Consider the following 27,298-nt stretch of genomic DNA (forward strand, 5'->3'; position numbering starts at 1 on the left):
GCAATGAACCAAGTAGAAATCAGAACGTCTTTGTCTTTAACCCTCCACATTTTACATGAGGAAACAGCATTGCAGTTCAAACTCTGACGATCCCCATTGGAGCTGGATGTTGTTTATGGGATTTAGCAATATTATATATTAGTTTATATGTTAATACTAGTATTTTTTTTTAAAAAAATGCTTAAAGTAATCAGATTTCCTTCCGAGTCAGATGGAAAAAAAAACGATGTCATGTCTGTAGACTATAAAATGCGGCGCTGGAGAAAGGCTGGGTTTTGCTTAGCAATACATTGGTAGGAGCAGGAGGATCCAGCAAGCCCGGCTCTAATCAAATTGGAAAACATTGGAAATAAAGATTATTATAGGTAAAGCCAAATATCTTTGAAACAGGCATTCCCCTTTTGTTACATTTTAGATCAGAGTCAATGCAGAGGACATATAGTGTATAATGTACATGAAATAACCTAATGTGTGTGTTATATAATGACAGTAGCTTCGCACTGATTCCCTCTGCTTTCTGAAATGGTACTCTGCACTGAAAGTCCTCAGGATGCGAGCCCAGGATTAAAAACTGTACAAATTGCTGCTGCTGCCGCTGCTGCTGGACCGTTACATTTGAAGAGCTAGAAAAATAATCCAGTGGCCCTGCTTTTTTTTTCTGCTGCGGTGTCCTCTGTTGGGTAAATAAAAGGAAGGCTGACATAACAGGGCGGAGGGATCAAGGGAGGAGTGAGTCTGGGTGATGCTGAAAAGGCCAAGGAGGCTTCTCATCCGTCCGTCCTGAATCACACACTCAGATCGAAACCTCGTACTCTCTTGTTTCCTGTGAAGAGGAGGAACATGTTCAGGCACGGGGGGAGCTGTCAATTTTTTTTTCTCTAACTGCAAGACTGAAAGCTTTAAGATCACCAAAATCAATCTTGAGAACAGCTTACTACTTATTTTGCAAGGGAGAGCCTACACCTGCACAAACTAGCAGCACAGCCAGAAGAAATTTGCTTTTTAGTTTTCAAACTGCTGCATTGCAACAGAGGAACAAGAATGATAAATGTCAGCAAATGTCATTTTTGCACCAGTGAGGAAGCATTAAAATCATTAACTTAAATAAATGTACTAATACCATGTTATACCATATAAACCTGTGCAAACCTGTGCAACCACAATCAACAAGCCGTACTAAAAAGTATTATAGTAAATACGTTTTATTACTAAATCAGTAGTACTCATGCATTTATGTGTAGTTTGTTGAATATAATATGTGTCTATTTTATAATTTAATATTAAATTGTGAGAAGTGGAGGAGTCAAAGTCTTTCAGGCATTTTTAAACAAAAGAGCTTCTAAGTGAGTCTGTGAAGGTTCTCAGTCATCCAGAAATAACCAGAAACCGGTGCAGCTAATTTCATTTTTCGGTTTCTGGTTGTTAACATAACAAGCAAGTTTCAGGAGGAGTTCCTATTTAACTCTCAGACTTCCCACCAGTCCCCTAGAACTGAAGAAGCTGCTCGGATGAGTGGTGAAGCGTCTTCTCAAAAAAACTCTACAAGTCCAGTTGCCTTGTTTGAACCTTTCTGGATATAGCTTCTAAGTGAGTTTAGACTTTCATATAATTTAAATGGGGAAAAATATTAGTACCCCAAATTTGTTCTTTAGTAATCGAAGTTAGTTAATTCCAATCTTGCTGTTTTAGGAAAAGTCTCAAGCTAGGAATATGCCTCATGGGTTTTGAGTTCAAATTATACTGAAAACTGAATCTTTAAAATAAATCAAACCATATAAACTTTGCTAGACATTATGTAATATGTTACTTAAATAGCCTTCTATACAGCATTTTTTCTATAGACTATTTCCAGTGGTATCCTAGTGGCAGGGTGGATGGCTCTGTAGTACTGAGTCAAAATAAACTATACTGTGTGTTCACAGTAATGAAGGAACTTGTCACCCGGTGAAACAGTGTGGCTCACTGATGTGTTTTTACACATTTCTGGAGCTCTAAAATAACAGAACAATAGACACAGCATAAGCATCTCTGATACACACACCACACACTACTGTTAGGACAATACGTTCAATGTGTGATCTATTTATGCGAGGAAAACTCCAGGACGTCACCAGATGTATCCTCCAAGGTCGTGACATCGCTAGGTTTTGCAGTATATTCAGTGCATGCTGTCTTTTACGTGCATCAGCATTCATGACAGGATCAACTCACCTCATTGTTCTTCATGATTGCCAGCATGGAAGATGAAGAAAAAAAATATATGTAAATGATTAAACGCACGGAAATATTGTCATCAGCTCAACTGACCAAACTTGGACCAAAGAACCAAACAACAGTAGTTCTTAATCCTAGATACAAAACTGCTGCTGGTTCTGAACTTGACCTAAAAAGGTTTGAAATTTACAAAGCCTCCTGTGTCCCAGTGTACACCCGAAGCTCTAGCTGTAAGCCAAAGGTCAGTCACCAGTTAAAACAATTAACACTATCTCACAAAACATCTCGTTCTCTGATAAAAACATAAAGGCACATGTGTGCATACGTCAAATTCTAGGGCAAGGAGTCATCTACAGCTCCTTAAGTGCACTTCAGGAGGACAGTGGTACAAGTAAGTGTGTGTTACTCTTATAGAATGCAGTTTGTGGCGCAGTTGAGCTATATTGCCATATATTTATATAGGGAATGCATAAAATATTGGAAACATCCATCAGTATAATGTAATACTATGCAAGACCACCACAAACTGGAGCCCCCCCCCCCAAACCATCTGGTGAACCAACAACTGAACATTACAACATTCATGAAGTTGTGGTTTGAAATTCGGCTCATGAGTTTATATAGCCTGGCTGGGTTTGTACCATTCTTTAAGGAGATACTGAGGTGCCTGTTCAGCATGATAGTTGTGGTTTAGGTCTTTTATTTGCTTCCCATTCTCTTTAAAAAAAAAAAACCTTACAGGTCCAATAAAGTCTTGGGTCATATTGCACCAAGTGAACGATTGAAAATTCCTGAAGGTGGCTCAGTGATTTCGAGGTCCGTAGACCTTGGGAACCCCTCCAGAAACTTCTCTCTTTTTTTCTGCCGCAGCCACTGAAAGTCACGACTTAGCTTTGTGTTTTGGATAATTGCAATGTCGGAAGGCTCCAATGTTTCCCATGCCGCGCCTCTAGGCTGATGAATTCAAATTGCCCTTCGATATTTTCTAACATGCTTGCAGTCATCTTACCATCAATTTTGAATCAATGCCCAGAAGCTCACACCCTCCCCCCCAAATACATCAGAGATTCGCAAGCGTGCTTCACAGTAGGGATTGCCTTTTGTGCGAGTACCTCCGTATTGTGCATCTTTAAACAGCCTCGCCACTGTTTTGTATTTCAGCTCTTGTTGAAGGCCCTTTGACGGTACATTTGCTTTCTCCATGAGTCAGTATCCAGTAATGGCAGGGCTAATAAAGTCATCTATATTTATAGACGGACACTAATAAAAATCAAAGTCATAGATGTTCAAACTTGCCACGTAAACCTTTGTGTCAACCAGTGTATATATCGTATATATAAGAGTATGTAAACTGCAGGATAAGGATAATTGTGTTGTTTCAGTTGTTTCACAAATTAAACTTGAGCAGCACCGTAGAGCAGGACATGTTGGGTTAGACTGGGTTAGTTTTAGCCACGTGTAGCTAAAAGACAAACCGAGGGCATGCTGACTCACCGTCGTCTCATAAACAGAGTCGTCACATGTAGAGTCCCCGGTGATGTTTTTATACGGTAAGCTGGAGGACAGGGAGAGCCGCAGTGGCTTCTTATGAAGCCTGGACACAGACACAGAGAAAGCATGGCAAAGAGGGAAAAATGTATGTTGTACAATGTTTTGTAGGAATGCTTAAATCCATTGCAAGTGTGGAATAATACTGCATAAACTATTTTGCTGTGAAATCAGTGCTGGGGGACAAATCATTACTGTGGATTCTAAACTTCAGGATGTCATGCAGTTTTATGGCTGGGTCACACTCTGGCTTTCCTTTTTTCACCACTGTCGCGCTGACAGCTACTACACAGAGGGCTATTTTTAAAATTGGTCCTTTTAGCTTAATATAGTTGCATCTGACTGTCTGAGATCACCCCTTTCAGATGCGAGCTGTCTAAACCTTTTTTTTGTGTGTGAGAAATCAGAACATAATGTTGCTGCTAAAACATCACATGGACAGTGCAGGAGTCTCAAGAGACATTCAGCAGGAATGTGGAAACGCGTTTATTTATTACATACTTAGCCTCTTTGCAGGCTGCTAAAACAAACTCGTTTTCTCACTATTGGACACGTTCACCTGTTAAGACCCTCAAATCACAGGTCAATTTTTATTATTATGCAAGCAAGCTGACCTTTATATAATGCATACTGAGTATTAATAACAAACAAAGAAAATTAGGATTTTTATAAAATTTTACAGTTTTGTGGATTGTGTTCATTTATAAAAACTGGAATAGTTTCTCATGTTTTTTTTTTTTTATCTATTAATGTACTATGTGATTTATTTTTCTGTTAACTCTGCAAATGAAGAGTAATTTGTTCTCTGGAAAATAATGTGCAATAATGAACCTTATAAAACTCCTAAAAAATATTTAAAAAATCCATAAATAAAAAAGAAAAAAAGAAAAAATCCATTCTACAGCCACCGATAAATGTACCTTGAGAAGTAGAGGTAGATCCCTGTGATGAGAATGACGAGGAGGATGACGGGGATGAAGACAGCAAATGCTACTTGAGCTCCTTCCATCCTTAGGTCTGTAGTAGACACTATTGGAAAAATAAATGTGGCATTTAGGTACATTTGACCATTTTACGTCACATCACATCACCACGTGGTTAAATTAGCCATATACCAACACTACCTCCAAAGGGATGCTTCTCCAGTTCAAAGCTTCTCCAGTTCAAAGCTGTCACTAATGCAAACTGTGGCTACTTTGAAGCATCTAAAAACTCTTTCGGGTTCTCTCTACAATCCCATATACTGTAAACAGATTTAAAGTCTTCTGCAGTGCTCTATTCTATAGCTATACTTCAGTTACATCCATTTCACTTGTGAAACCTAACATGTAGACTATGAGATGGGAACTATTGTGAGCACAAATCAGTAACACGCTGGTTTTCTTCTTAGTATTGCTAGACAGTAACAAAGCAACAGGTGAAACTTTATCAGCAGGCAAAAATTCAGATGAAATTAAAAACAAACATTATACATTATACGGGCCCCGAGCGCAAACACCTTTAGTATACTGTAGGTGAAATTAATTACTTGGCAGATCTTACCGTCTAATCTGTGCTCATCATACTCTGCCGGGTGGGCTGAGGAGAATACAGAACGAGCATGTGTTAGACATGCTTGATAAAATGAAAAAGTGAGCGACTGCTTGACTTAATGAAGCTCAACTCTTCCATCAGATACACTGATGGCAGCAAACATTATTCATTTGACTCGTGAAATGACAGCGATAAACTTCAGCTTCTCAAGTAAACAGAACGAAGGTTGAGCTAAATTAAACGTGTTTACAGGCACATATAGATAATGGTTTAAATTTAAATGACTTCTCTGACTACATTATTGTTGGGAAACCAGACAAAGAAAAATCTATATGAGCAAAATGCAAAAGAAAAACACAGCATCTTTGCACAGGTTATTTACTTTAAGCATTTACTGCTACCCACATGATATAATAGCCCAGTGATAATAAGTAGGTTTTACAGTTTTGTTGGTGTCACAAATAAGGCATCAGATCAGGCTGCAGTTCCTTACCTTTGCAGACAGGTGGCAGCCCACTCCACTGTGATGGGTGTCCAGGGACACACTGAAGAACAGGTTCACCCAGGAGCTGATGGTCATTCAAGCAGGAGTAGTGCAGAGTCTCTCCAGCCTGGAAGTGGAGCTTGTTGGAGCTGGGGATCCCATAGGTGGGGGTCCCTGGGTGACTGCAGGGCTCGTAGGTCTCAGCTGCACGTAAAGGGGAAAGAATGATCACACTGATTGCGTAGGAAATGTGGTTCATTGCGGATCAGGTCATGCTGTTTGTCAGTAACGAAATGATTTTGTTTATTAGTGGAGGGTGGTAGTGCCGTCCAGCTGACCGTGAAATTGATATTGGTAATATCGATTTCATCTTTCTCAAACTGAAAAGAGCCACTTAATGAGAAAGAAAAGTCTAAATCGTGAAATGTGCTGAACAGATTTGTAGCCCTTAGAGGATAAACACGGGAAACGATGTTCGGTAATAATTTCAACTATTGTTTTTACACCGTCATTGTAAAAACTTTAAAACCTTCAAACAACCTCTGAACACAGTGGCTGTGACTGGTTTATTGTCGTCGACAAAAAAGTTACTAAAATTGTTGGTGACAGTGTGCCATAATGAAGGGGGGTTTCAGATGCTGATGAGCCCTTTGATTGGACATGCTGTGGAGTCTTTAAAGCCCATTATGCACAGCTTTGCTGATGTCCAGGTCAAAATACACAGACACCTCGGTTAAAACTATCCTCTTTCATACTGCCTGGTCAAGGTGGAACTGTTGCACCTTTATTCCACTTCACCATCTAAGTAAAAGGTATGGACAGCGAATGTGGTGTTAAACGTGGAGGTAATAGGCTGTAAATAAAGATGGATGGCGGAACAGCTCCTCAAACGTGAAGCCAAAGCAAGTAGAGCTCCCCCTGGTGTCTGGCTGCAGTATAGGTCATATGCTCCACCTCTTTCATATTAGTGGATTGAACTGGGGCCAAAATAAAAAAACTAAAATTTCAAGGATAGGTTTTCTCAGTTTAGGTAGTTAATCTATTGTTGATGCACTTTCAAGTGTCAACTTTTCTAAGTATCTACAGCTTTAGTTCTTGATTTGACGCTATAGAAACAGGATGTGACATCATGATGACTACCAGTTGCCATGCCAACCGCTCCATGAAGCATTCCCGTAGAACTGGGAGAATGGGAAAAATAATAAATAAACAAGTAAAGTATATAATCCAACTTTTCTTTGTAACTGGTGGAGGTAGAGCAGAGCGTGGTATTAATTAAACAAAAACGCGAGTGAGTCCGGGTCATCAATAACTGGGTTCCACGTGGCTCCACGCTCAGACAGTAGTGCGCAGACTCTGGCTCCAAACTCGCTAGATGGTGCCACCCATATCCCTGTGAAACTGGCATCAGTATGACCAGTGCAAGGAAGTGGGGACACATTGTTCATATTTATATACAGTCTATACTGGAGGTAGTCACAGAGCCAAAAGACTCAAATCTCAATTTAGAAAGTTGATGGTTAAAGGCCGGGTACTCCTCACACTCACTGGTTGTTTTCTTGGCAATGCAGAAGTTCAATATCCACCATAACTGGGCCCACTGGGACCATTTACTGTATGTGGCGCAAACAACAATTTTTCAGAAATGTTATAGCGTGACATAATAATTATCTTTTGCTCGTGATCTTCATCTCATGCATTAACAATGACCTGGCTTGTCTTCCCCAAAGTAATTTCCGTTGCCCAGTTAAATTAATTACTAGTCAGTGCCAGCTTACAGTAGATCTCCACCTTGAAAAGTAGGTGAGATAGAATATGAGACGTTCATGCAAATGAGGTTAATGCCTTCAAGGCCGTTGAAGAGGAAATTATATTTTAATCAGACTGATGCACTTTAAGCCTGCCAGTTTTGTCGGAAACAAAGGAGTGGCAGGACATGAAGGCAGACGGTGCTGATGATGTTAATGGTTTCATTAAAAATCTACAAAAAACAAAAAGGCCTCTTCATCAGACTTACTAATTGAAACCAAAAAAATACAGAAGTCTTACCTGTCAAAGGCCAAAACATGTCTCATTAGATTATAAATTTTACACAAAATATTTAAGCATTTTTAGATATGTACAATTGTTCACACTCATATTTTTAAGTAAAGTCAACAGCAGCATATTCTTTGCTGACATTCAATATATTTTAAGATGACAGTTGTTTGGTTTATAATGTTGGTTCAATCTTGTCAGATAAAGCCACTTTGTCATCTTGTTTTTTGTTTTTTTATCAGGTCGGAAATGTCAGTATGTTCTTAGTTGTGTTGTTAATAGTGTTTTATTGTTAAAAGGAAGAGAAAGGCATTTTTAATGTGTCTGTGTTTGACTGGCAGCAGCTGGAGGGGCACCTTGGTGTCTTTTTGATTGCAGCAGTTGTAGGTGTATCTATTCCAGACCTACTGTAGATATATTTACATACCCGGGAACATGTAGTGACACTTTTTTTTTTTTTCTTATGTAATGTACAAATAAAAGTGTAAATTCTAGTAACCTGGTGTGCACTGGATTTTAATTTTTTGGTCTGTTACGTTTACATGCTGTTAAATGTGCTGCAGCTGAGGCAGCTAATTAGCTATCTGGCCATTAAACTGGCATTAGTGCACTTTTCCTCACTGTGTGTTCGGTGGCTCATTCAACAAGCCCCAGTGCAGGACAAGAAGTGAGTTCGTGTTTGTAAGTTAGATAAGAAGGAGACTTTATCAGCAAAGCTAATGCGGGTTGTGGTTCTAAGTCTGTAGCTTTCGTGTCGTAAGGCAGCTGCTGTCTCGCTCAGCGTGGCCATCTGTTCAGTTCAGCCTCAGTGTTTAGAGTTCTGACGATTTAATGTGAAACTAAAGCCTTCCACCATGACTGCAAAATACTGTCAAATATACTAGAAAATACACTGATCAGCCACGACATTAGGACCACTGAAAGGAGAAGTAAACATTGACTATATTGTGACAATTCAGTGTTCTGCTGGGAAACTTTTGGACCTGGCATTCGTGTGGATGTTACTTAGACATGTACCACCCACCTAGACCCAAAGGCCCCCACTAACAACATTCTGTTGCTAGACACCACAGGACACCCTCAGAAGGCCCATGTCCATTATCTGATGAGTCACAACTGTATTGGAGGCGCAAGGGAGACCTACACGATATTAGGAAGGTGGTCATAATGCTATGCCTGATCAGCATAATGTATATGCTGTAGCAGACTAAAGATTCTTGGCGACCGTGAGACACTAAACCCCTTAATTCAAAAGTAGGTTAATTAACCCATTTTTAAATGTTAAAAGCTCTTCATGGTAGCACCAGATCTAGAATAAAACCTAAAGCCCCTGGTGGACCCCAGAGGGTACAAATTATAAAGTAATTTAAAAGGGTCAAAGAATTGACAGGAAGGACGACCATATTGATGATTTTGATTTGTGAAGTCTAGACATTTTCTGTGTCAAAGAAAAGGAAAGGGGCCATCCTGTATGGCCATAGGAGTAAAACAAAAAAGTATGTTTGTGCATCAGCATGTGTACCTGTACCTGTGTGAAACAGAAAACTCGTGACCTAGTGTACAAAAAATATGTAAAAGGGGGGAATTAAATTTGCGAAAATTAAATGGTCAAGAAACACCTGGTACATACGTAGGCACGTAGGCAGCTTTTGGTTCCACCTGGGGCCCAAGGAGCCGCGGTTGTAGCACGTCAGCAGGCTATTTCCAGACAAAACGAAGCCCTTGTTGCAGATGTACTGGATGGTTGAACCCACAGTGAAACGAGGACCCGAGAGCACCCGTCTGCTGTGCTCCACCTTTCCAGGGTCAGAGCAAGAAACCACTGGACGGACACAGAACGGAAGACGGTTGGTTAATGTCTGTCGTTGCAGTCTTCTTCTCTTGAGATACAGAAACCAAAGGGTCAGGACAGGCAGTCTAGGAGGCTTTTAAAGGTAGCAAGCAGTGTAGCTAACTTTTTTTCCCATCTATATAAGGAACAGTAGCTCAAAAACAGCACTCTATGAACTGCAGAGCATCACCTCTCCTCAGGAAATTGCTGGACCTACAGTTCATTTTGATAAAGCAGTGGAATACAGCAAAGGCAGGGAGTTAGGGTTAGGGGTTAAGTTTATGGGTTTTTAGTTTTTCTTGAAATAATGTGATATTGTCTCAAAACAATCCTCCAAAAACACTCACTCTTTGGTTGAACAGTGCAAACCTCATAGACATACTGTACAGTCAAATGTAAATGTTGAGAGAGAGAAATGTTGAAGTCAGTTTGTACAGAGAATATCCGACAGCTCTGTCTGACTTAATAAATGAGCTGCAATCGTCCTCACATCCAGTCAGTCCAGTTACAGGCCCAGCAGGAGCAGGGACAGTTAAGCCTGAAACACAGACTGGAAGTCAGCCATGCTGGAGCTGAGGTCTATGTCGCTGCCAGTACTGTAGGGCTGGTCACCGACACCAGAGCATTGCTGCTTCTTGTTGTTATCTGTGTGTGTCGGCTCTTGAGTAATTGCCGAATAAAAACCAGATTGTCCTTCACCGACTTGCTTAAGAGGCTGCTGTATAATTCAGATTTGGATTTATAGGATAAGAAATGTTCTTACAGTACAAAAGTACATTTTTTGAGAAACCATCAATCATTCCTCTTGGCTTAAATTATAGTATGTTTTTTTCCCTCCTATTTCACTGTTTGTTCTAAAACATGAAATCCATAGTCTAATGATTGTGAGATTATAATTTTTACATTAGTCACAGAATGGCTGCAGGTTTTGCAAACTATTCTTGCCCACAGAATATCGGGTGACACAACTACACAATGCTTTTGGATTCATTTTGAGTGAACCGTTCCTCACTGATTACATGAAAAACCAGGCAACTCTCTCTGACCTTGCAAGTCAATGGATCCATATTTTCTTTTGTGGACCCACTGTAGGAGCTGTTTATCCGAAACAGGCAGCGTAGGACACATCTGCCCAGGCTCAGCTCACACACAGACCTAATGAGTATGAAGCCAACATAGTGTGGCAATAATTTAACATAATCTGGAAACTCTTAAAGATTAAATGACGTCAATACAACCTCATTGGATTTTCTTTCTTATTATTTTCACTCTTTAAATATTTTTGATTGATTATTTTGAGGTTAAACATGGCAGGTCAGACTTATTTTTCATCGGATGGTGAGAACGACCCACCTCTGATGGGCTTAGCCTCATATTTTTGCCCAAGTATCACTCATCATACACCCCTTACAAACACTAAACAAGAGGGAAAAAATTTGAACCACAGTACTGAATGATACCACATCAGAGGGGATTTAAGAGAGGGGACTGTAAACGCAGCACCAGCTGGCGTTTACCAACTTCGGGGATCTCTGCAAATTGATCGGCACACCCGCAGTCTTTTCACCGCCTTGCCATTCTTGCACAGGCTTTACTTGACACTGTTCGGGGATCCTCGCTCACAGCGGGACACCAAAGGAAAATGGCCACCGCGTGAACACGGCGCGCGCTCCCTTTGATACGGCCTACTAAGAGAGAGGACACAATAGCAGACATTATAAATGGCCCCATGTGGGCAGCCGCGATAAATACCGGGACTGTTAGAGAAGCGGTGTAACGATCCAATCACCTGCTGAATGGCTGGGTTGCTATGGCGACTGACCTCCCTCTGGGACAGGGAAAAAAAATGGCCATAGGTCCAAAATTAACACAACCGCCAAGCACCAAATGAGATCCCAGGGGGCTCAGGGCGAGAAAAGACTGTGTGGAATCTGTATCTGTTATGAATCTATTATTTTGAATAATTATAATAAACTGTTCTTTAGCGATGACTAACAACCAGTAGGAATATCAGTAAAGAATTGGACATGGAGTACAAACACAAATTGAAAACTACATTTTTTAACAATACCCATGGCTGGCTAGAGGCTATACCTTGTCAATGGGGAGATGAGAGAAACCAGTCTGCTTCACCACTGCAACCTCAGCATCTAAGCCCTCCAGAAACATAAGAACATGCTGCAACCAACTGTTATTTCATTTTATTTTTACTGATATTTTTTGGGCGCAATCCACGCCACTCTGAACCAGTGGCAGACGGTAGAATCCAACAGAAACCTGGTCAGTACAACAGGTAACAAGTTATTGTTTATATCACTAGAAGGAGCTTCGTTGACCCGCCATCAGGAACATTGTAAATGGCGCCATGGGGGCAGCAGTGATGGATACTGGACTAAGAAAGCACTCCAATCAGCCATTCACCTGCTGAGTCACTATTTGTGATTCCTGCTTCTTAAGGGGAGGAGGGGGGGGGGGGGGGGGGGGGTAAACCCCTAGACTCTGCATCAAGCAGACTAAGGCCTTAGTAGGTGTGCAAGAAGGTCTGCAGACATCAGGGGCACACAATCGCTCTCATCCAGTGTGTTTGTAGTCAGCTTGGAAGACCAGATCCATTTTAACAACATTTCAGGAGTTCGATATTAAAGAATTTGTCTTGCTTGCACATTGGAACGTTAAATAAATTCAAACTCAAAGACTGTGTCCTGGAATGATTTCTAAGCAAACAGATAGTTAATCAAAACTTTGCAAATGATCCCCCTAGACACAAAAGTTATCTAAGAATGTTCTGACTTGCATAGGAATTTGTATGTAATGCTTTTTTCATTAAAATTTAAATAGAAATTCGAGACAGGCCTTCTAGATGTCCTCCCTCCTCTCCAGAAAACAAAGAATTTATAAAAACACATGTCATTCCTTCAGTTCACAGGACATGAAATGTTTCAATTAAGGACCATTCTTGCTGCATGTGCAATAATCGTTACACATTACGCTGTTGTAAGTTGCCATGGACCAAGACTTGCTCCCAGACTGTAATGACAGAAATCCAGTGTAGGAACACTCCAACAAAACAGATTTTTAGGTAAGGTCAGTTAAGGCGTTAAAACCTTTAAAGGAAGGAATGTTCACAAAGATGTTTTTTTGAGTGGAATGCATCTTTTCTCATTGGTTCTACATGTGAGGTACCAGACACTCTCTGGTACTACCCCTGCTTCAACCGTCTTTCCTATCTCAAATGGATTGAGCAGCAGTAGTGGCCGTGTCTTTGCTCTCACCTCTCTCACAGCTTGGGAGGTCGCCGCTCCAGGTGAGGTCCCACTGGCACATGAGCAGCTCGGCGCCAACCACCTGATAACCCGGATAACACTGGTAGGTCACCACGGTTCCCTGAACTAGCTCAGGGTGAGATGTACTCTTCCAGCCATTGGAGATCTCGGGGAGCTCAGGGCAGGTGTCGTTACGAGCTACTTCTGCAGGGGTGGAGGGAACGACAAGGGATAGAGGAAGACAGGAAATCAAATGAATGAACGTAGAATGAACACAAGTTCTTAGAGGCAGATGGTATTGTTTTATAAGGTCATAAACATACTAATGTCAGTCAGCCTCTGTTCATCCTACACTTTGGTTCAGGCTCATGTTGCGTTCACACTACCAGCGACAAAAGCCGCAACTCTGTCAGTGCTGCAAGCAACATTGTCGTCAAGTCTTCACAGGAGTGTCACTCAATCGCTTGGTGATTGGAGCAGGGGTGGGGGATTTTGAACTGGCATTGATTGTAAATATAACAAGGAAACGAGTGAAGCTAAAGCATATGATAGTTTGACGTGTCAGAAGAGCGACAAAAAAAGTTGAAACCAGCTCAACTTTCATGCCGTGCCCCTTGCCCGACACAAAGCCATGTGTTGTGTCATATAGCTGGCTTCCATTGAAAATGTAGCTTGTTGCTCTCCCAATGCTAGTGTGAATGTAGCATAAGACATTTTAACAACTACTGGCCAGCTTCTCAAGATATTTCTTGTGGACAATCATGGTCACCTGCTGAGCTTTATGGCTACAATATTGCTGATTTGATTTTCTCTTATTTACCTTTGGATCACTTTTATCTCCAGCAGACAGCTGTTTTCATAGAAAATCCTCTAACTACCTACTCAGCAGAGAAGGCAGTGAACAGGACTCAAGACAGCGGAGAATTTAACAGCTTAACACTTTGGCCCAACCACTGGCACAGTTTCTTAAATGTGGAGTAAGACCTCAATGAGAAAGTCTGAGGATTGCTCCTTAAGATGCTTAGCATCCCAAATCCAAAGCAACAACACTAACAAGACAGAGTTTACCATGATACAGCATATACATGATATAATGCATCCAACATTAGAGAGGTAATAGGTTAGCAAACATTTGCTACAGTTGCTCCTTCAAAACTGACATGAGGTGAGAACAAGCCAGAACCCCAGCATCTGACAGTGATGATCATAACGCTCCTATTACTATACCAACAGTGCAACAACAGCATTTGTTGGTTCTGTGAAAATACTGGTGTCAAGCAGAAACAGAAACTTAATTCCCTGAGGTCTTTCCACCAGAGATGAAAACACTGCTCCTAGCTCTTGCCTCATCATATGACTTTTTAAAATCCAAATTTGTCTGACCTTTTCCTCTTAAGCTGCTTGTCTTCGAGCATATTAGCACACGCCAAATTTGAAATCCGTCTGCTTCTAAGGATTTTTGTTGTTATTCACGCTGCTCGTGTGAATCAGGAAAGTCGGAGCAGCACAGACACGTGAGAAGAGAAAACATGGAAAAATGGCATGAATAAGAGGCTGTTCCCAGTGGAGGCAGAGACTTTGCACCAGTACAGCAAAAACCATCCCCCCTCCCCAAGCCTCTGTCATGTGCACATGCACAAATGCGTACACTTACAGAACCAATGCTGTGTACACATTCTTTTCACCTCAATGAGCCTATTACAAGGATTTAGACCTATGTTCCTCAGGCTGTCTAATGGTGCTGTAGGTGGAGGTGTTGCTGGATCACTGCTGCAAATTAACAACCAGAGAACTGACAACATTATTGTCAACCTTGCCACCTTTCTGCAAAATCAGTATCCTCAATTAGTAAAACTGTGATAATGATATACACATTAATGAAAGTAGGCTATAAATGATAACAGCTTCATGGATCCATATAGTTATATCTTGAAACCTACGGATACCATGGACCAGCATGTATCCAGCAACTCAAATGAGCTCTACTGTGGGAAATCTGTAACCCGTCAGGCCTATTGGCTCATTCCCACACACCCAGCAGCAAGATCAGACCCCCTGCTTAGGACTTAACTTGGACAAACACGGCAAACCAATTGCACCTGGGCACTAGAAAAAATTCTCCAACACCTGCCCATGTTGCTTCTGTTTACAATGTACCAATGAGATTCATGAAAAGACTCTAACAAAATAATTCCCCACCCTTATCACTCTTTGCTGATCATCTGTATTCTGCGGCCCTTTCTTCACTTTGAATTCATTAGATTTTATCAGATATGGTGTGTGGGGGCTGCACTGATGGAAAGTCCCAGCCACCTCTGAGAACAACCTCCTCTTCATGCCATTTTTAAGGTCCATGTTTTCCTTTTTTTTTTTTTGTGTCTGTGCTGGCCCGGCTTTGCTGATTGTCTTTCTCCGTGCTACTGTGCTTGTGTGTGCAGGCGTGACGCCGCCTCCTGGTTACCTGATTGATCACACCTGCTCTGTTCAGCCGAGCTGCTGCGTATCTACAACAGCTTTTCATTCATTCTTTGCCAGATTGTACAATCCACCAATATTATGATAGCCAGACTGCTAGATAAGTTCGCTCTAGTTACTCTAGTTTGTTTGCTTTTCCTTGTGCTTCAGAAAGCCTCTCATTAATCAACCCAGCCTGCCCATCAACAGCTCCACTGCAGTTCAGTCACCATATCAGCCATCCTCTGCTACCATTTCGCTTCATGCATCCCTGCAACTTCTCTGTGACTTCTCCTTAATGTTACAACATTTCTATTACAAATTATGGCTTTGGGATCCATCAGAACAGTATTACCGCTTTTATACATATATATATCTATATATATATCTATATATATATAGATATATATACACCAAATCAGCCACAACATTAAAACCACTGACAGGAGAAGTGAATAACATTGACCATCTTGTGACAATACAATGTCCTGCTGGGAAACTTTTGGACTTGGCATTCATGTGGATGTTACTTAAGTACTGGACAGTTGGGGTTGTGCCCGTTTACTGCTGTGGCATGATGCTCCCATCCCCAGCAGGATGCAGCCTGACACAGGCACACACACAAAAACGGTTTAGGAACAACTAAAAAAACGTGAAAAACAGCACAAGGTGTTGACCTGGCCTCCAAATTCACTAGATCCCAAACTGATCAAGTATCTGTGGGATGCACTGATACTTGATCTCATACAGAAATACATACAACTAGTAAGTTGCACTCCTTTTTGTAAACAACAATCAAATACATGCATTAAGCACGAGTGAAAAAATGCAAAATGAAGAAGAGATGGATTCTACTGCTACTTCTACATCAGCAATCAGACCAAACACATTTGTTGAACTGACCACAAACACAACAATTTGGACTCATCAGAGGCTTGTTCAAGTATCAAAGATGCTATTAACTGTTTATATCAAACCACACTATACCAGTTGTGACTTCAAAATATCAAATGTACGCAGTGCATCCTGTGAGTGTGTCCTGAGCTGTAATATTTATGTTCCCGAGGCTTACCAAAGAAGTGGACAATGAAACCATTGCCGTAGCCGTAGACATTAGTGGCAGGGTCAGACTGGAATTGGATGGTGACGTCTGCGCTGGAGGTGTAGAGCTTAAAGTGGGACTTCGAACCTCCGTACTGACCCAGTGCCTTGGCTGTAAGGTCATCTCCATCATAAAAGGTCAAGAGGTCATTTATCCCGATGTTCAATCTGAAAGAGCATACACACACACACACACAGAATAAAGTCTTTAATATTTTACATCTACTGACCTTTGGTGATATTTCGGATTTACATTAACGAGTTGGATATGGATGTACCAACTGATCTCTCTGGCCTCAAATTTAAACTCTGTCATGTGGAGGAACACATTCAGTACATGCATACAAGTATCTTTTGCCCACGAGAGATGTCCCACAGAGCCTAATGTTAATGGTACACTTCACAGTGTGTTCTTGCATTTTTCAAGCGAGTGTAATTGCTCAAAGAGGGCCGTAACAACTCTGAGTCAAACCAAGGTTACATATTGCCGAGAGTGACTGTTACATCATTCATGAGGGGCAGCAAGGTTCCTGTTTCCTTGCTGCAGAGGAGAACATTGTTAGGATAATAATGTGACTGTAGAAAAGGTGAAGTCTTGTGACTCACATCATTGCTCATTTATGGAAAACGAGTTTTTCTAGCTAGCTTTTAGTCTCTCAGTCGACTTTAACTAGCTGTCATAATAACATTTCAAGATCACTAGGAATGATTGGAAAAATATTCACTCCTCAATCTACTGGTTGGGCTTTTGATTTACTCTGCTGGCAGAGTTACAAATTCACAATTGTTGTTTCTGGTGCCCTACTTAAGGAGGGCATGACAGAGGGTTAGGCAAAGGGCAGTGACGGTGCCATGGTTGTACAGTCACTGTCAGGGGAACTGTGGGGGCAGTATCGTTCTAGCTGTGGTTAGCAGTGTTAGTGCATGATGGGGGGGCAGGGTTTACACAAGCAACACCTTGGGACAGGTATAAAAGGTTGCATCTAATTTACTTAATCCCTGATATGATGCACCACCCGGCAAACACGCTAAATGACCCAAACACCCCCACAGTGTTGCATATTCAGTGGCTAAATGCTCATGCTGAAGCCTCCAGGATGTTCCGGTTTATGCTTTTGACAAGCTGCGTACTGGTATAGAGTAGCTCACTGAGCTGGTTATTATATTTTGCACTGAAAATGAACAAGTCATTGGGCCTAGATCAGCTTGCGGAGGACTTGTCGTTGTCCTTTGTGTGTGCTAATATATGTATACAATGGTGATTTGCGGCATGCACACAAACTAAATTTAAAGTGTGCCAGCCTCAGAGTGACTTAAATAAACTGATGTGCAAGCATGGGTATGACACTGTAGCATCAACTAGCTAGATGACCAGCGCGTTAATAATGTATGCTGTGCAGTTTGACGGGATAGCTCAGGAGTGTGAGCCGGTCTCTGCGACTGCTGCAGTCCACTGATTTATCATTTAATTTCCTTCGAGTTGGGGGACTTATGACAGAATAATTTAAAGTACAGAATGTTAAAAATCAGTCTGATGGAAATTTTAGTTCCCGGTTGAGCTTCCTCAACAACGTCTCTTCATAACTTCATACATATCTTAACCGTTTCCGCTCCTCTTGAGACTGTAGCAGGCTTTCAGTGGTGTAATCAATATCCTCATAGGCAGTCAGAAACCACCTTGGTGACAACCCTGGGCAGTTAGTTTAGGCCATCAAGAGGAGGCCCATATCTAAATCAATGGGAATGTCACCATACTAAATCTGTGGTCGGCAGAAAATAAAAAAAAATGCATAAACTGACCAGTCAAATTTGATAAAAGTGTTTAAAAAGGTTGCAGAAAAACAAGTTTTGAAAAGCTTTTCCGCACAGGTTTTACTTCTGCAGCACATCAAGTGTGTAATGGTCAAGTGTTAGGGTTAACCCCAAGTTAATTTACAACTAAGTGAATGCCATGGATATGATAAATGGCTCAGAGAGTATTTAGACGGATGTCATGCTGATTCATGTTGTTGATACTGAAAAACTATGACAATATTTACATTCACCACATAGTCATCACATAGTGGAAGCTGTTGTGGGCCTCAGCTGTAGACTTGGATCAATGCAACAACATGACAGGCGTGACGTGTTTCAGAGGTTGACCATTGGCTTTTGGGGGGAGGTGTAGTATTTCTGTCAAGAACCACCATATATGGTGTTAACGAATGCTGAATAGAAATCTATTGGGAGATACATATGACGTACCAAAGTCCCTAATACCTACAACAAAAGTGTTAAGTGATCAACAGTCAGAATGGCCAAAAAAGTATTTTTCCAACACTGTTTTCTATTCGTTTCAGCACGAGGTCATTATCAGTCAGTAGTAACGATATTTCCCTTTATGAATAAGTCTGTGTCATGCTACGTAACCGCGCTCACTGTCACAGGCTAGCTGGCAAAGGACCATGTATTTGTTCTGATTTCGCCATTTAGCTGGAGCGCTTACAAACCTCAGGGCTGTTTGAAAATGTCACCTGGGGCTGAGCTGTCTCTTCGTCGACAGAAGATTTAGTGCATGGAAGAAATGGTTTAGCCAGAATAAAGCAGTGACATGCTTTTTGCTGTCGCTAATTAATCACCAGCAGCTCCTGATAAAACTCATTAGCCGGCCTGAGATTGAGCTATTAATCACTATGGGAATGGTGGAAAATCGAAGGTTCAAGAGGCATGGAATGAATCGACACAGGGCCCGACAGAGATGAAATGTTTATTTATTTTATTATTATTTTATTTTTTTTACTGGACTAAATGAGGGTATTATGAGTAAGTCTGAGAACAGATGAGAACTATAGTAGGGTGTGCTTGTCTATCTGCAGCAGAGCCATTTGTCTACTACCAGCTGTAGACATAAATTTAGTCCCATGCAATCTGACTGTTCTCCTACACTAATGAGGCATAACATTATGACCACTTGCCTAATATTGCGTAGGTCTCCCTTGTGCCTCCAAAACATCAGACTCATCAGAGAATGGACATGGGTCATGTCTGGCAACAGAATGTTGTTAGTGGGGGCCTTTGGGTCCTATGGCTTGAGGGGAGGGGCCTCTGTGGATCAGGCTTGTTCCAGTGCATCCTACTGGATACTTGATCAGTTTGGGATCTAGTGAATTTGGAGGCCAGGTCAACACCTTGTGTTTTGTGTGTGTGCCTGTGTCAGGCTGCATCCTGCTGGGGATGGCTGCTCGCATCAAGGAGTGTCATTGCTATGGGGTGGGGGTGTCTGGTCTGGTCTGGTCTAGGTGGCTGGTACATGTCTAAGTAACATCCACACGAATGCCAGGTCCAAAAGTGTCCCAGCAGAACATTGTATTGTCACAAGATGGTCAGATGTAGGACATCTAAACAGTTGATGCAGCACCGGGTTACAGTGGATTGTCAAAGACACTAACACCACCCCAGCTATGGTCTTTTAAAGTGGCTACCCTCTGGGTCGAGGCTCTGCTCTGTCATGCCTAGGACTAACAGGCTGAAAGAGAGCTTCTTCCCCTGAGGCCATACGGATCTCGAACAGTCCTATACATCACAACTACGACCCGCATCATCACACCATCAAGTCATCACACAGACCTTTTCATGCCGTTTACACCTGACACTTGCAAATAGCTATCCTTTCTCCACCATCACCATAAATAACATGGTGACTTATAGTTTGATTTTCTAGTCTAGTTTTGTAAATGATTTACAGCATCCACAATCACATTATGTACTCTCATCTAATCCTAAATTACAGCTACCATGTTTGTTTACATTATTCATAATAAAAAATCTAAGTTAAATCTCATAACTCAAGTAAAAACCAGGAAAGGCTCTCTGATAAAAGTATGTTTTAAGTAGCGATTTAATAGAGATCCCGGAGTCAGCTGGCCTGATATCCTCAGGCAGATCAATCCACAGCCGAGGGGCCCCGACTGAGAACGCCCTGTCACCTTTTGTTTTCAGCCGGGCCCCTTGGACAGACAGTAGACCTCTGCCCCAGGATCTCAAGGTACGTGCCGGCCTGTATGGTGCTAAATAATCAGTGATATAGCCAGAGACATGGCCATGAAGTGCTTTAAAAGTAATCGGTGAGACTTTAAAATCGGTTCTAAAACATACTGTAGAATCAAAGCTCGCTAACTATACATATAAATATGGTTAATTTTCCTCCGAAGCTTTGTTTGATTGGTTGTTTCCCAAACTTGGGAAACAGAGGGCCTTTCCGAACCACTGAACAAACTGCAGATCTGGACCGAGGATGGAAATTTCCGTACAGAATTAATACAAAAGAAAATAGTAAAAATTATTCAAATTGAATTGATTTACTGTTAATACATATAGTACTGGCAAATTGTTCCCTTCTGTTTTATTGAGTTTGTACTTTATCAGGTAAGCTAAATCAATACGTCACGTTGCTGTAAAACGTAATAGTTCCATAGCAACTACTAAGGAAAATCTATTGGAATCTATTCTGAGAGACGTGTTCTTTCTCAGGGGACATTGTCTCGTCTCTCCCTTTATGACCAACTATAAATAGCATTTCTTTTTCTGAAACTGAAAATATTCCCAAAGTTGATACTTGACAAATGCAGTCTGGGAAAATCCAGCTCGAGTTATACGCTCAGATAGATAGATAGATTTCACCAGCTTAAACTCAGTGTTAACGTTAAATCCTGCACTTACTCACACACAGACTTCACAGGAGAGAAGTCGCCTCAGCTTGGAAAAGACCGTGTCTTTTTGAACGTGTGCAGCCAGCCCTCACAAGAAAGTCTGCCAGTCTTCCAGCCTCACAGCGCTGCACGTTTATTTGATTGCTAGCAGATAAAGCCTCTCACCTGCTCAGAGAGCGAGTCAGATTGAGAAATATTGTCGGCTGGCATCAAATTTGTTGTGATTAGGCAAAACAAGGCTTTGTGCGGCTCCGCGGTGCATCTGTAGAGAAAAATCAATCACAGCCTCTGTTCCCTGACACTAATTTGATTTAGTCAATTTGAAAAAAGAAAAAAAAAAAACAGGGCTGAGTAGGCTGGCCTGGCAACCAGAATCAACAATGCCTTTTAGCAATTCACAATTCACACACCTCCAGAGGAATATAATGATTATTTTATATTTATATTATTAGATTAGTATTATATGAACTTTTTAACCCTAAATACATAGGCGGCTACGGTACTTATTAGGTGGTAGGAGTAGAGCGAGTTGTCCATGAACCAGAGGGTTAGCGGTTCAAAGAGTCCTTGAGCAATACACTGAGCACCGAGTTTCTCCCAGTGTGTGAATGCAATGTAGATATAGATTATTGTGACTGTGGTGCACTCCGAGTGCCCACAGGTAGAGAAGAGCTATGAAAAGTACAATACCCTATTGGAAAGAAAATAACGTAATTCAGAACTCTGGCAAAAATGGAGCTGTGTAAAATCAGAATCTCAGAGTCTTTTAAAATCTTCAAAATTAATCTTGACTCTCACATTGTAATCACCTGAGAAACACAAAATCTAATCATGAAAAGGGAATAGCTAGTTGGCTGGACACGGCTCACGATGAATGATTTAAAACCCTGGTGACACATTCAAGTTCCTTGTAAAAACCTAGGCTTCATTGTCCCAATGGAGAACTGATCAAACTAAAGTGAAGTTCCCTAAACTGATCAAAATGCCAAGAAAAAGAAAACAAAATCTTTATGGTAGATACTAGCTCTGTGTTAACATACGGGCATTAACATCTGGAAACTACATTGTAGTGTTTGAGGAGTACATTTGAATACTTAGCATAAATAACATAAATCTGAATGTTGTTCAAACATTTTAGTCTAGCTGCAATGGCAGACTTATAGTGGCTGTGTAGGTCTGTACATGGCTGTAAATGCAGTCTTTGTCAGACTGCTACGAAGCCAATTCTAGTGGAGAATTTTTCAGTGAACTGTCTGCTCTTCATGTAATTTAAGTTTGGTCTCGAGCCAAGTAAAACATGTTTTTATCAGTCTGATGCAGACTGGGAAGCATTATGACAATAGAAAGTAATGACAGCGATCAGGAGAGCTACACTTCTGAAGCTCCACAATGTGCTCCTGTAAAGCCAACTACAGGTCCTCATGTTCTCTTTCAGCTCTGTTTGCCATTTGTTTTGGTTTGCAATGTTAAGCTCCCAACTGCCGTGCAGATGTGCAGAAAATTCATCCAGAACGCCAGTTGGGAAGGCCTCATAATCATCACTCTCTCCACATTCACTTGTACACTGTGTGCAGAAGCAGTGGACAGTGGTCCATATTTTGGCTGAGAGGCGATGGTTTCACTTAGTTTCCTTCACTCTCATACACTTTAACCACAACTTCAACCCCCCCCCCCCCCCCCTCTTTCATCTGAAGGCCATCCATAAAAATCATTTGACACACCCCGGTGATAATGTCCCTCCTGCCATTAAACAGATGGAATTGGATATAATATATGTTCACGTGTGCACAGGTGTCCGTGTGCAATGTCAGGAACCAGTACCCGGGGACCTCGTTAAAGGCCTCATATATCTCTGTACACCGACTAACCCTGAGAGCTCAGGGAGAACAGCTGCTATTGATAAGCTTCGTATTAATGTTCAGACACCTGCTAGGCATATGGTTAGACAGCGAGGAGGCTTTGTGCTAGATTAGGATGCTTCTCTTCATGGAAATGTCTGTTTCGGTATATTCCCATGAGCAATCTTTTGGAATCTAGACCAGTGTGTGCTGAAACCCTTAAGTTTAGTTTGTACCTCTGTCTTTGCAGAGCTTATCCCTGTAAGAACTGATGATTTCACAGACAATGAACAAAAAGAACAAGACTTCAAGTCCAAATCCACTCTAACAATCTCGAAAGACTGCAATCTTTGTTTCTTACTTCAATATTTTTGTTGAAGCAATGCTACTAGAAGGCTAATATTTAAATGGTGACTTCATTATTGTACCAAACAGAGTATGTGTTTAACTTCAGAACTTTTGGGGATCAATTTTTAATCCGGCAAGTCAATCTACAGTAACTAGTGAGGCATTATTAATGTTTTTATTGTGAATTCTAATGAATCAATCAAAAGAGAGAAAAAAAAAAGTGCTGCAAACTCTATACTACATCCAGCGTTCATTAGTTAATGTTTTTGAATTTCCCCATAGTTTTGCACGTCCGTGGGTTATTGTTTTTCTTACCTTTCAGAATCAGAATAATAAAAAAAAAATCTTTCATTCTCCTTCGAAATCCTCTAGAAAACAAACAAAAAATTTTTTTTCTGTCTAGTAAACTGAAAAAGGAACGACACTGTGTAACCAACCATGATACATGGACATGGAGCGGTACGTTACAGTCAAGCCAGCCCCTGCTAGGTAAAGAGCTGATGGAAATTGATCTAAGGTTTATGGTTATCCAAATAAAGTGGCAGGTGTCAGAAGTGACTTGCAAATATAGTCTCACAAGTATGAGCAAATGTTAATATTACTCCAGTGAATTAACTGAATGGCCAATCGGCCGGTTGTTTGAGTGTTTGAGTATACACTGGTATATACTGAGCCACTTTGAAGATATTTCAAAAAAGGAATACTTTCATAGTAAAGGACTGTATGGGTTTTCATTTAGTTTGCAATTAAGACAGAAGTGAAAGCTCATCAGTAGTTTGAGAATTTCTGCTGCTGAAATTAGTATACTTAAGCAACACACCTCATCAGAAAAGCACAGAAAATTGCTCACGTCCAACTCTAACATGAGCTGCTTGGGTCTAGTCAGCTAGAACCGAGATACGCAAAGAAATTCAACATGGAGACGTGGACACCACCATAGCGGCTACCAATAATCACAGACTGACGCTGCCGCAAATGCACCGGCTACCACAGAAGTGTTAATGCTCACAGCAGCGTAGTCCCCTTGTAAACCAAGCTGCTTGCAAACATTTTTGATCTATTGTCCAGGTCTCTTCCAGAGAACATTAAAATAACAGCAAATACTGACCGCCTCTTTCATAAGTATCTGATGAGCCTTATGTTTTTGGGAATTAGTCCATCTTGCACGAATACACCTTTATCTGTGTAGTTTCTGAGTAGTCCAGTGGTCCGTGGGGGGTCGGCTGCGTGTGCTTTGTTGTGTGCAGGACAAAGAACACGCTGAGCAAAACAATAAAAGTACAAACCAGTTCTAGAAATTCCTGGCAAATGGTGCTTTTAGTACAATGGATATGAATCTTAAAATCTGTACAGAGAACATTTTTGTCATAACGGAGAATATTGGAGAGACCTACAATTGCAACATAAACACTGCTTTACTGCTGCAAAATGAAAATTAAACTTAAATATTCTGAACCTCTTCCAACAAACGGAGCTAAACGAAACAAATGGTGTCAACAAAATAACATTAAAAAATATTACATGAATTAATTATTTGTGTTAATTTAGAGTAGGGGTCTGTGATTAAGAAACACTGCTAACACGCAGATTACAAATCTTGCCTCCTGGGAACCTGCTGATTTCAGCTGTGCCTCTCACCATCACACTGCAGACAGATGTGATGCATACCTCATTTGTGCGTCGGTATGAGCTCACACAAAGCAGGAACCTGCAGGGGGCTGTGACTGTCCACTTCTTAAAAGTTGGATCTCCATAATAAGGACCAATAGCAAATTAAGACAGGGTTGTGAAGATGTTCTTCTCTTTAATTTGGAATTATATTTAAGTATTTATCCTGTGTGGGTACCTTCACGTTAACTGACATCACCTGCTCTGCTCAAAAACAGCAACGATTACTCATGTTGGCAGACTCCCTTTCAAAAAACCAGAGGAAGCTATTAATCAGCGCTTCTCAAAGTACAACACGAGCACAGGTGCGGTTCGGCGAGAGAGAGACAAAGAGAGAGAAAAACGGAGCATAAGATGCAACCTATGCAAATGAGCCCTCCTTAATTTCCTTGCAAACGGCAAATGATTTTCTACAGTTGACTGACTTATCGGGCTCTGACACGGCGGGATGTGTTGTTATGTCTCTTCACCTGGGCACCACAATCACAGGAAACACACACACTGCCGTGCTGTACACTTGCACCCTGTACTACCAGCCATTATGGGAGTGGGGTGAGGGCGGGGGGTTGGAGTGAGAGCAACGGCGGTGGTAGTGGTTGAGGGCTTGCAAATAATTCCTCCCTGATATAATTAGTTTTCTCGGCTGCACTTAATTAACCTTTGTCTGTGTGGCACTTACGCATCTCATTCACAAGCCGAGCACTCTTTCATTAGCAGCTTGTAGTGTTTTTAATGTGTTTTACCAGTCATGGTGAGTTAGCTCTTTGTAATCTTCAGGCTGCTGCAGTGGGCGCGTTTGAAGCTGGGGACTGGTGCGTGCATCAGCACAGGAGATGAAGCGGATTTCATGATGATTAGATTCAAAGGGGACAAGAAAAGGGTCTGTAGTAATGTGGTTTCAAAGGGAAAAGAGAAAAAAAATACGGGCGAGGAGGCGGATCAGACCGCGGTATACATACACTTGAATGTCCAGCATGATTCTCTTGTCCTCCTCGACGTGGATTCCCCAGATACAGTCCTGGCCTTTATCATAGGCTTCAGGCCAGTTAGGAGAGAGCACCACTCCGGCTGAGTCTGTGATCTCGCCACTGCACACAGCTGGAACACACACACACACACACACACACACACATTCAGTGTATGCTCAGAGAACATTTCATTAAACCAGCACACATGCAGTCATTGAGACGGTTCTTTAAACTCCTTAGATATCAAAACAGCTTGTATTTGATAGCTTGTTTTGCTGAATGCAGAGCGCCGCTCAAATGATGACCTGAAATTAAACATACACTGGAGTCCAAGGTAATTTTTGTGATTGGTTTGTGTAGGCAGAGAAAGATGGCAATGTTATTCAGCGCGGCCGTGACTTTGTGCGAGCAGTCTGCCTCTGTGAATCCTTGCTGTAAGAATGTGTTGCTAACACTTCAATATTGTTAAGTATGTAGCCAGTTTTTGCTGTAAGGCTAATACTACACTGTGTACACCGATCAGGCATTACCTCTATGGTAAGGTGGGTTGGTCATCTTTGTCTGAGAGGAGACTTAATCATTGGTACCTGTTTATTTACAAAGGTATTATTGGAAAATTACCAGGTTATATTTCAAACATGCTTGTTTGGAATTCTGGTCCCTATCAGACCAGATCAAATGACTGTTTGATGCTCAAGGTTCCTCGTATCCACACTGAGTTGGGAAAGTCGGCCTTTTGTTGTGGTGCCCCTACTTCCTGGAATAATCTCCAATGTAACATAAAAATGAACTCTCTACTTTCCTATAATCAATTCAGATCTGTAATCACAAACCTTCCTATGTCAAATTGTACCTGTTTTATGTAAATGTTATTTCATTATTATTATTATTATTATTATTATTTTATTATTTTACTATTAATATCTACTGTATCTTTATTTTTCCCTTCCTTCCTCCTTTATAATGTTATGTAGGTTATCTTATTATTTGTTTTATTTTGTTTTATTTTCCACAATTATTATACTATATCTATTGTTATCCCATTGTTACTGTGTAATCTCGGCTTCACTGAAAATGAGGACTACCCTCAATGAACCTCCGAGAATAAATAAAGATTGAATGAATAAAGATTGAATGAATAACATTATGACCCCCTTCCTAATATTGTGCAGGTCTCCCTTGTGCCTCCAAAACAGTTCTGACTTATCAGAGAATGGACATTGGCCTTCTGAGGGTGTCCTGTTTTGTCTGGATACAGAATGTTGTTATGTGATCCTATGTTGAGGGGAAGGGCCTCTGTGGATCAGGCTTGTTCCAGTGCAT

General features: G+C 41.2%; 1 protein-coding gene across 1 annotated transcript in view; it reads right to left on the bottom strand.

The window, feature by feature from the left end:
• Positions 1 to 4,541: 4,541 nt before the first annotated feature.
• Positions 4,542 to 27,298, bottom strand: part of LOC311497907 (seizure protein 6 homolog) — an 82,071-nt gene continuing 59,314 nt past the window's right edge. The window contains exons 7-13 of the mRNA XM_084558285.1: positions 25,967 to 26,105; positions 16,437 to 16,633; positions 12,920 to 13,114; positions 9,447 to 9,638; positions 5,789 to 5,983; positions 5,305 to 5,340; positions 4,542 to 4,791 (exon numbers count right to left, since the gene is read on the bottom strand). Coding sequence (XP_084414411.1) covers positions 4,661 to 4,791; positions 5,305 to 5,340; positions 5,789 to 5,983; positions 9,447 to 9,638; positions 12,920 to 13,114; positions 16,437 to 16,633; positions 25,967 to 26,105 — 1,085 coding nt within the window. The 3' untranslated portion in view covers positions 4,542 to 4,660. The remainder of the gene's footprint in view (positions 4,792 to 5,304; positions 5,341 to 5,788; positions 5,984 to 9,446; positions 9,639 to 12,919; positions 13,115 to 16,436; positions 16,634 to 25,966; positions 26,106 to 27,298) is intronic.

This window comes from Chelon labrosus (genome assembly GCF_963514085.1).
Source record: "Chelon labrosus genome assembly, chromosome: 13".
In the NCBI taxonomy this organism is placed as follows: Eukaryota; Metazoa; Chordata; class Actinopteri; order Mugiliformes; family Mugilidae; genus Chelon; species Chelon labrosus.